The sequence below is a fragment of the Notolepis coatsorum genome (genome assembly GCF_963971535.1).
Source record: "Notolepis coatsorum genome assembly, chromosome: 8".
NCBI lineage: Eukaryota > Metazoa > Chordata > Actinopteri > Aulopiformes > Paralepididae > Notolepis > Notolepis coatsorum.
Window position 1 is genome coordinate 147,738,425 of NC_140172.1, and position 9,844 is coordinate 147,748,268.

Genomic DNA, 9,844 nt, shown 5'->3' on the forward strand with positions numbered 1-9,844 from the left:
TTCTAGCAGCTTCTATACCTCTCTGTTTCAGTCCTGTTCTCATTCTAGCAGCCTCTATACCTCTCTGTTTCAGTCCTGTTCTCATTCTAGCAGCCTCTATACCTCTCTGTTTCAGTCCTGTTCTCATTCTAACAGCCTCTATACCTCTCTGTTTCAGTCCTGTTCTCATTCTAGCAGCCTCTATATCCCTCTGTTTCAGTCCTGTTCTCATTCTAACAGCCTCTATACCTCTCTGTTTCAGTCCTGTTCTCATTCTAGCAGCCTCTATACCTCTCTGTTTCAGTCCTATAGCAGCCTCTATACCTCTCTGTTTCAGTCCTGTTCTCATTCTAGCAGCTTCTATACCCATCTGTTTCAGTCCTGTTCTCATTCTAGCAGCCTCCATACCTCTCTGTTCAGTCCTGTTCTCATTCTAGCAGCCTCTATACCTCTCTGTTTCAGTCCTGTTCTCATTCTAACAGCCTCTATACCTCTCTGTTTCAGTCCTGTTCTCATTCTAGCAGCCTCTATACCTCTCTGTTCCAGTCCTGTTATCATTCTAGCAGCCTCTATACCTCTCTGTTTCAGTCCTGTTCTCATTCTAGCAGCATATACCTCTCTGTTTCAGTCCTGTTCTCATTCTAGCAGCCTCTATACCCCTCTGTTTCAGCCCTGTTCTCATTCTAGCAGCCTCTATACCCCTCTGTTTCAGTCATGTTATCATTCTAGCAGCCTCTATACCTCTCTGTTTCAGTCCTGTTCTCATTCTATCAGCCTCTATACCTCTCTGTTTCAGTCCTGTTCTCATTCTAGCAGCCTCTATACCTCTCTGTTTCAGTCCTGTTCTCATTCTAGCAGCCTCGATACCTCTCTGTTTCAGTCCTGTTCTCATTCTAGCAGCCTCTATACCTCTCTGTTTCAGTCCTGTTCTCATTCTAGCAGCCTCGATACCTCTCTGTTTCAGTCCTGTTATCATTCTAGCAGCCTCTATACCTCTCTGTTTCAGTCCTGTTCTCATTCTAGAAGCCTCTATACCTCTCTGTTTCAGTCATGTTATCATTCTAAAAGCCTCTATACCTCTCTGTTTCAGTCATGTTATCATTCTAGCAGCCTCTATACCTCTGTTTCAGTCATGTTCTCATTCTAGCAGCCTCTATACCTCTCTGTTTCAGTCATGTTATCATTCTAGCAGCCTCTATACCTCTGTTTCAGTCATGTTCTCATTCTAGCAGCCTCTATACCTCTCTGTTTCAGTCATGTTCTCATTCTAGCAGCCTCTATACCTCTCTGTTTCAGTCCTGTTCTCAATGGGCTGTTTCTGTGTCTGTAACGAGTGAGCTGCTTTTATCGTACAAATACGATAATTATCATACAAATACGATAATTATCGTACATCTAGCAACGGTGCACAAGCCGGTACCGTCAAAACTAAATTCAGATCCAACTTTCAAACGTTGCAGATCAAATATGACTCCAGATCCAGCAATAGCATAGCAATCCTGTATAACCAAAAACTGAAGGAATTATCTTTGATTAGGATTAGGACTCAACAATAAGAGATTCATTATGTACCAAGCATTTAGACGTTTACATCCTACTGGCTACTGAAGGAGTGATTCATTCTGAGTAAAAGTGTTTTATGTTAATTATGTCTGCTACTACATTATGCACTCTATACTGTAGCACTCAAGTTCAACAATGTTTGACGAACAATCGTACTGACCCTTAGCTGCCAGAGTTGTACCCTTCCTGCTGACTTGTTGTACAGAACTTGTAAGTTGCTTTGGATAAAAGCGTCAGCTAAATGTAAATACAAATACAAGTGTTGGGTTTTGATTGTGCAAGCAGGGGTTGACTCTACTGTCAAAAGACAATGCTCATTCACAGTGATGTGCTGTTGGAGAGATATAAGCCTGTACTATTTTCTTAAAAATGTTCTATAAATGATTATGAACAGACTAAGACCCACCAACATCCATCGTACTTTAATTAACTGTGCTGCTACTCACACTTTAATGTGCTACTGTCGTGCTGCTAACTGATTTAATTTGATCAATGATTGAGTATCTTATGTCGACTTGTGTTTTTATTTAATCATTGATTGAGTGTCTTATATGTTGACTTATATGTTTTTATTTAATCATTGATTGAGTGACTTATATGTTTTTATTTGATCATTTTATTTGATCATTGATTGAGTGACTTATATGTTTTTATTTGATCATTGATTGAGTGTCTTATATGTTGACTTATATGTGTATATCTAATCATTGAGTGTCTTATATGTCGACTTGTGTTTTATTTAATCATTGATTGAGTGTCTTATATGTTGACTTATATGTTTTTATTTAATCATTGATTGAGTGTCTTATATGTCAACTTGTGTTTTTATTTAATCATTGATTGAGTGTCTTATATGTCAATTTATATTGGATTGGATCGTCTTTATTATCCCCAAGGGGACCATTTGGTTTGCCACAGCATTAGTACACAGCACAAACCAGTACACGTGGCAAATATACAATAAAGACATAAATAGATTCAAACATACAATAGATCACCATAAAACTGCAAATCAGGTGTAGAATAAGAACACAGAGTATTTGTTGCAACTATTACAGTAGCAGCTAATTGTATTTAAAAATCCAACAGCTGACGGAACAAATGATCTCAAATACCTATTTGATTTGGCCGTCAGGTGTACCTCCGTCCTGAAGGCAGGAGTCGAAACTCTGCATAGAGAGTTGTGACATTATGAATTGAAAATGGGGGACCCTGATGTAAACAAGACGAAAGTCTTTCTCTGGTCTGCATCCCCTTAACAATTGTGTGTATTAGGGCGGCTACGTGGCGTAGTGGGCAAGGCGCTCGCCACGAATGACGGAGACGCTGGGCTCGCCTGTTCGAGCCCAGCGCTCCACATTGCTTTCAGTTTAGCTGGTCGTTCATACTAATACACATTGGCCGTATTAGGGGGTGGGAAACTGATGGGTGGGGATCGGGCGTTGTGGACAGCGACTCCTACAGGTCGGTTGGTGCGCCTGCGCAGTAGAATCAGGAAGTGTCGGGGGCAGCGTGAGCCTCCCACGCGTTACTCCTCGCCACTGAGAGATCGAGCTGCGCAGGTGAAAAGATGCGACTGCTGTTACCTCAAGTACCGGAGGGGACTTGTGCTATGTATGACTTAGTCCACATTGCAGCCGGCTTGTGGGAGGCAAGAAACAGCGTTCGTGACAGGGGAGGGTTGAATTGGATGATACAAAATTGGGATGGGAGAAAATATAGAAAAATGGGAGAAAAAGTGGATAAAAAAAACAAAACAATTGTGTGTATTGAGCCGTACTGTATTGTACCCATTCTACAATCTGTTAATAAAGTTTTCAATTAATCAATCAATCAATCAATCAGAGGGTGCTGAGGGGCCGCTAGAATGGCCTCCGCCTTCTGAGTGGCTCTCACTTGAAAAACATGACTGAGATCGTTCAAGTCAATGCTGATGCTCTTCCGGCACACTTTAACAATACTTCCTTCCCAGTCTATTTTTATTAGCCGCGCTGAGGTTGCCGAACCAAGAAATCATTGGGAAAGTTAAAATAGACTCATATGTTTTTATTTGATTATTGATTGAGTGTCTTATATGTCGATGAATATGTTTATATGTTTTTCGCCCCACTTCTAAATGGACTTTTACTTTACATACATTTTTGTTTAACCTTTCCTGTTGCACTGCTCTGGCCTGGAGGAACAGTATTTTCTTTTTTTATTATGTAAGAATACGTCAGTAAGTAAGTAAGAAGTAAGAAGTAAGAAGTAAGAAGTAAGAAGCATTTTGTATGAAAGTATTCTGTACTTCTGTATGACAACTATTAAAGAACTTGTCTTTTTTTGTCGTGCAGTATGGAAGTACACAAAGAAATGACAAATGACTAAATCTCGAATCTTATATTAGCAGAAAACATGTCTATCGCTGGTGCACAAATTGCCGTGGCATGGATCCAGTGATTAATACCAAAGCAGACATGTTGAAAGGGGGGGGGGGTAGAAGGGGCCTTGTGATCACAGTCTGTGATTGATTTTATTGACGCAGCACTCAAAGGAAAACGTCAAAATGTAACAAATAGCCTGAAGTATATAGACGCAGCGGTCAGTGTTGACCTCACTGATGCCCTTTGAATAAACACTTGTGCCTTTTCAAAAGGTTCAATAGAGAGAAAGAGTGAAACAATTGCTATTTGCAAATTAGTCACTGATTTCCCAACTTTCTTCAGTCCTAAAGGCTTGGGTTTAGCACACTGACAGAGCACAAATCAAAGGGAGCCTCACACATTTGGGCAGACAGAGAGCGAGGAGAGACATCCATTAAAGAGTGTTTTATCGGGTAATCCTGTCTCCGGATAACGCCGTCCCCTGGGGGTTTTGAGAAAGAGAAACAAAACCAAAGAAGACATGAATGCCACAGTGGAATGTGTCGCGTTTTTCCTTGGCTTTCTGGCCTGGTTGATGGTGGGAATCGCCCTTCCAAACCGGTACTGGAAGGTCTCCTCGGTGGAGGGAAACGTCATCACCACATCCACCATCTATGAAAACCTGTGGATATCCTGTGCTACTGACTCCACTGGAGTTCATAACTGCCGTGACTTCCCGTCCTTGCTCGCCCTCAATGGTATGTGACTTTCCATCCATGCTCTGCCCTCAATGGTATGTGACTTTCCATCCATGCTCTGCCCTCAATGGTATGTGACTTTCCATCCCTGCTCGCCCTCAATGGTATGTGACTTCCCATCGCCCTTAATGGTATGCGGCTTTCCATCCATGCTCACCCTTAATGTTATGTGCCTTTCCATCCCTGCTCACCCTTAATGTTATGTGCCTTTCCATCCATGCGCTGCCCTTAATGGTATGTGGCTGACAGCAGAAATATACATACATTTCTTTGTTAGAATTGATAACTACTTCAGGCTTAAGGTCAAGTTCTTTTGAGGAATCAGTGCCAAACCATCAAGACCGTGTAACTATAGGCTTGTCACAAATGAAGCCTGGCCGATGAGCTTAGCCGATACAATATTCCAACACGGTCGAAAGCGTAAATAAATTACAAATCGACCACAAGAAAAAAGGTACATAATGTACGTTGTATGTTATAGAGCTATAAGTAATATATTTACATTGTACATTGTACAAGTAATATAGTTTATGTTTCGTATCGGTAGGTAGTCTGAAACAAAACACAGCGACTGGGAGTGGAAGCAAAAGTTACTGTGGTCGTGAGCGAGTGCTCACCACTAGACTAAGACATCCACCCACCCTGATACAAACACAGCGATACTAACGATGATTCATTTTAACATTCAATGCTTATAGTTAAGATATAAAGTTAGGGTTAAGGTTAGGGTTAGTTTAAGGTAACAGCAGCATCACACAGCAGCATCTATTTTATTTACTATTGTATTCTTGCAGAATCGAATGGCCACCGACGTTACACTGTATGCCTTGTGTATGTACGTGACAAATAAACCTCTTGAATCTTGAACAGTTACTGACAAAAACCGTATAAATAAAATCATTAAAAAGGCTGGCTCAGTGATTGGCCTCCCTCCTGATTCCTTGGAGATCATCATAGCCAAGCGAACTAGAACTAAATTGAACACCATTTTATCCTTTGAAGGCCACCCTCTGTTCATTATTTTTAATATTTTTCATTAAGCTCATTCATTGATAGGTTGTTGATGCCTCGATGCTCTACTGAGCGATTGAGAAGGTCCTTTGTTTCTGCTGCAGTTGCATTTTTTAACGAACACCGATAGCTCTGTGTTGAGAGGCTCTCCTCTTCTTACTTTGTTGTGTATCTTGTATTGTATGTAATTGTTTATTTCATGTTTGTGTATTTGTATTCGCTCTGGTGGCAAACCATGTTTCCCCTCGGGGATTAAGAAATAAACCATACCATACCACACACAGTGTGGTTAAGGTTAAAGGTTGGGGTTTGGGCGAGGCTATCAAAAAAGTCTCTTTTTTTCTCTCAGTAGTCACGAGGTAAAGTCACTTGCCTCCCATACGAGCACCCCGGGTTTGTACTTATTTGTAATGCATATTGTTTTGCAAATACATCAACATATTACTTATGGCTATAACATAACATATAATATGTACCTTTTTCCTGTGGTTGGTAAGTATTTTATTTACATATTTTAAGCAAGATCGGGCTGAATATTCCTATAGGATCTTGTGTCAAATGTTGAATTGTGACCAATCATTTAATTAATGCTGTTACACAAACTTAGAATTCCAATGGAACTTATTCCAGATGCCACCGAATCAAATTGTGGGGAGCAAGGAAAAGAGGTAATTTCCATGAGTGTCGAGGTCTCCTCCATCCCAGTCTATGTGTATTTACTGTTACTAATCCATGGCTTGAACAACCCAACCGTGCATGAGTGGCATTTTGGCTACTTCAGCCATAATCTTTATCTAATTATAATTACTGCTGTGAAGCATTTTTGGCTGCAATTCTTGAATGAAAGGTAGTATACAAATAAAGTTTATTATTATTATTATTATTATTATTATTATTATTATTATTATTATTATTATTATTATTATTATTATTATTATTATTATTATTATTATTATTATTATTATCATTACTACTACTACTACTACTACTACTACTACTACTACTACTACTACTACTACTACTACTACTACTACTACTACTACTACTACTACTACTACTACTACTAATAATAATAATAATTATTATTATCTACTGTTATACACCAAGGATATGGTTGGGTGTGTGTGAGGTCTCAGTGTGATGTCAGTCAAACTTATGGTCAGGGTATCTGCAGTTACATTTAAGTAAGTACAAGTTACATTTAAGAAATTTTTAATACCACTTAGAGAAAAATATAATACAGATTTCACGATCCTACTAGCAAAATACTGGCGTCTGCTCTTTTTCTTCTTGCGTGTTCCATACAAGCTTTTGCCAGACACACCAAGCTCCCGGAAAAAACCACGACTTGAATACAAAAACATTCCATATAAGGGCGGCTGGGTGGCGCAGCGGACTAAGCGCTCGTCACCAACGCGTGAGACACTGGTATCGAATCCGGCTGTCAGCTTTGCCTCCGGCTTGGCCGGCCGTCATACTGGCTCAATTGGCAGAGTCAGCGGGAGGGAAGCCGGTGAGTGGTAATCTGGTAATTGTAAACAGCGACTCCTACAGGTCGGTCAGGGCGCCTGCACAGCGATGAAGGGAGATGGTGAGGGTAGTGTGAGCCTCCCACACGTTACACCTCACCAATGAGAGTCCGCGCTGGCAGGTGAAAAGAAGTGGCTGGCTGACTCCACATGTATCGGAGGGTGTGAATGAATGAATGAATGAATGAATGAATGAAAACTTTATTTAACAGATTGCAGAATGGGTACAATACAGTACGGCTCAATACATACAATTGTTAAGGGGATGCAGACCTGAGAAAGACGTTTGTCTTGTTTCCATCAGGGTCCCCCATTTTCAATTCATATAGACATTTATGACATACACAACATACATGACATTTATGGCATAGGGACATATAGGTATTTAGTACTTATACATTTGTGACATAGGCGGTATTCAAATATACAGTACTGTTACCCCTAGATCCTGACAGAGTATATACATATGATGGGGAGGGGACTGTACATTAGGAGGGGGTGGGTGGGTGGTAGGGAAATATACATACGGCGGGGAGGGAAAATATACATGCGGTGGGGAGGAGACTGTCTATTAGGAGGTGGTGGGGGTTTTGGGCATTTACGGTGGCCAGTTTCGAATTGCAGCCTCCCGTAGGTGCTCTTTAAGGGCGGTTTTGAATGTGGGCAGGGATTCACATTCCTTTACAGCTTTGGGTAGGGCGTTCCACATTGTTGTGGCATAATTGCGAAACGTGTTTAGTCCCTTGTTTGAGCCGAATCTGGGTTTAACATGATTTGTTGAGCTTCCTCTGGTGTAGTGGTTGTGGTATTCACTGACCTTTGGGAAGTATTTTGACATGTACATGGGCACCCCGGTCGTATAGTGTATCTTGTAGACCAGGCCCATTGCAAGTTGCTGTACTCTGTCGTCTACTCTAAGCCATCCTAGGTTGGCAAAGTGGGCAGGGGTGAGGTGGGTTCTGGGGTTCAGGTCAAGTAGTAGTCTGACCAGTTTGTTTTGTGATGTTTGTAATTTTGTTTTAAGCGCCTATGAGGTGCTTTGGTACCATGAGGTGCACGCATAGTCATAGTACCCTTGAATGAGTGCTCCTGCCAGAGTCTTCAGGGTATTCTTGTTTACCAGAGAGGAGATCCGGTACAAGAATCTAGTTCGTTGGTTGACTTTTTTTATTACATTGGATGCCATTTTGTCACAGGAAAGATTTGCCTCTAGGATGGAACCCAGGTAGGTAATTTCGTCTTTCCTTGTGACAATATTGTCACCCACTGTAACTGAGAATCCGTCGGTCTTGCTGAGTTTGTTATTTGAACCGAAGAGAATGGACTCTGTTTTGCCCATGTGTAATGATAGTTTGTTATCAGCGAGCCATATGCAGATTTTGCCTAGTTCCGTGCTGAGGGTTTTTTCAACCTGCAATTTGTTCTTGTCAGAGACCAACAGGGCTGAGTCGTCCGCAAACAGGAACAAGTTGCAGTCACAGGCTGACGACATGTCATTTGCATAAATTAGGAAGAGTAGCGGTCCTAGTATGCTTCCTTGTGGAACACCACAGCTCACTGTGAGGGGGGGGGATAGAGTACCGTTTACCTCTACCATCTGTTCTCTCCCCTCCAGGTAGGATTGCATCCAGCTCACTGATAGGCTATCAAAACCAATTGCTTTTAGCTTGTCCATTAGAATGGAGTGATTGACAGTGTCGAAGGCCTTTTGTAGGTCCAGCATGACCATGCCGCAGTATTTGCCAGCGTCCACCTCTTGTTTGATGTGGTCGTTCAAATAGAGGATCCATCAACCCTCCGTAGGCCGAACAGTGGGGGGCACATGCGAGCAACGACCAGGAAGGGGAGGGGGGAATTGGCACGACTAAATTGGGATGGGAGAAAAACGCAGAAAAACAGGAGGAGAAAAAGTGGATAAAAAAATAAAAAATCCATAATACTATTATTTAATTTCCCTACAGCCAGGCTGCCCCCAACATTTATTCATCTTTTAAGGCCTTACATTGAGAGTTATAAATGTAATACTTTTTACGACTTTGTAATACCCCGCAGATACCCTGTATGTATGGTGTACATATTATGGTTTTTCAAAGTTGTAAATTTTTTCCAAAATGTTTAAATGAAATAAGTAGAAAATCCAGGATGGCAGACTTCCTAGTGGCAAAGTTGTCCAACAAGAATAGCTGGACTATGTGTGCGGAGGCACGCCCAAATCGGACTCACAATGTAAAAGTTATTTTTCAAAGCTGAACATTTTGACCTTTGATTATATGCCACCATCTTGCTGATTGGTGTGCTATTTGTTGTGATTAATTGCCACACTAATATCTATCATTGTGACGAATTACTGTACATGTCGCTATCATTTCCCCCCACGTCACAGATAACAGTGCCTTTTTATTTATTTACTCTGTTTATTTGATCAGGGACAGTGCATATCAATCAACAGTTATACATTTATAAATGAAACATTTAAAAACTGTAAATATGCCAACGTTAGCAGGGTTGCTAGTTTTCAGCTGTAGTCCCTGGGCTAGATGTTAAAGCCAGAAAAGAAACAGAAAAATAGAAAGACATTAAAACTAATATAAAAACTATTTAAAACATATTCTGTACATTCACTCACACTAGACATTCATGCATCTATAAGATCATGCGACAT

At 40.9% G+C, this 9,844-nt stretch overlaps 1 protein-coding gene across 1 annotated transcript in view; it reads left to right on the plus strand.

Annotated features, from left to right (window-relative positions):
• Positions 1-4,425: 4,425 nt before the first annotated feature.
• LOC311233690 (claudin-15-like) overlaps positions 4,426-9,844 on the plus strand; it is a gene marked incomplete at both ends in the record, with an annotated part of 24,579 nt that continues 19,160 nt past the window's right edge. Inside the window, one exon of the mRNA XM_084320685.1 lies at positions 4,426-4,642. Within this exon, the coding sequence (XP_084176811.1) occupies positions 4,426-4,642 (217 nt within the window). The remainder of the gene's footprint in view (positions 4,643-9,844) is intronic.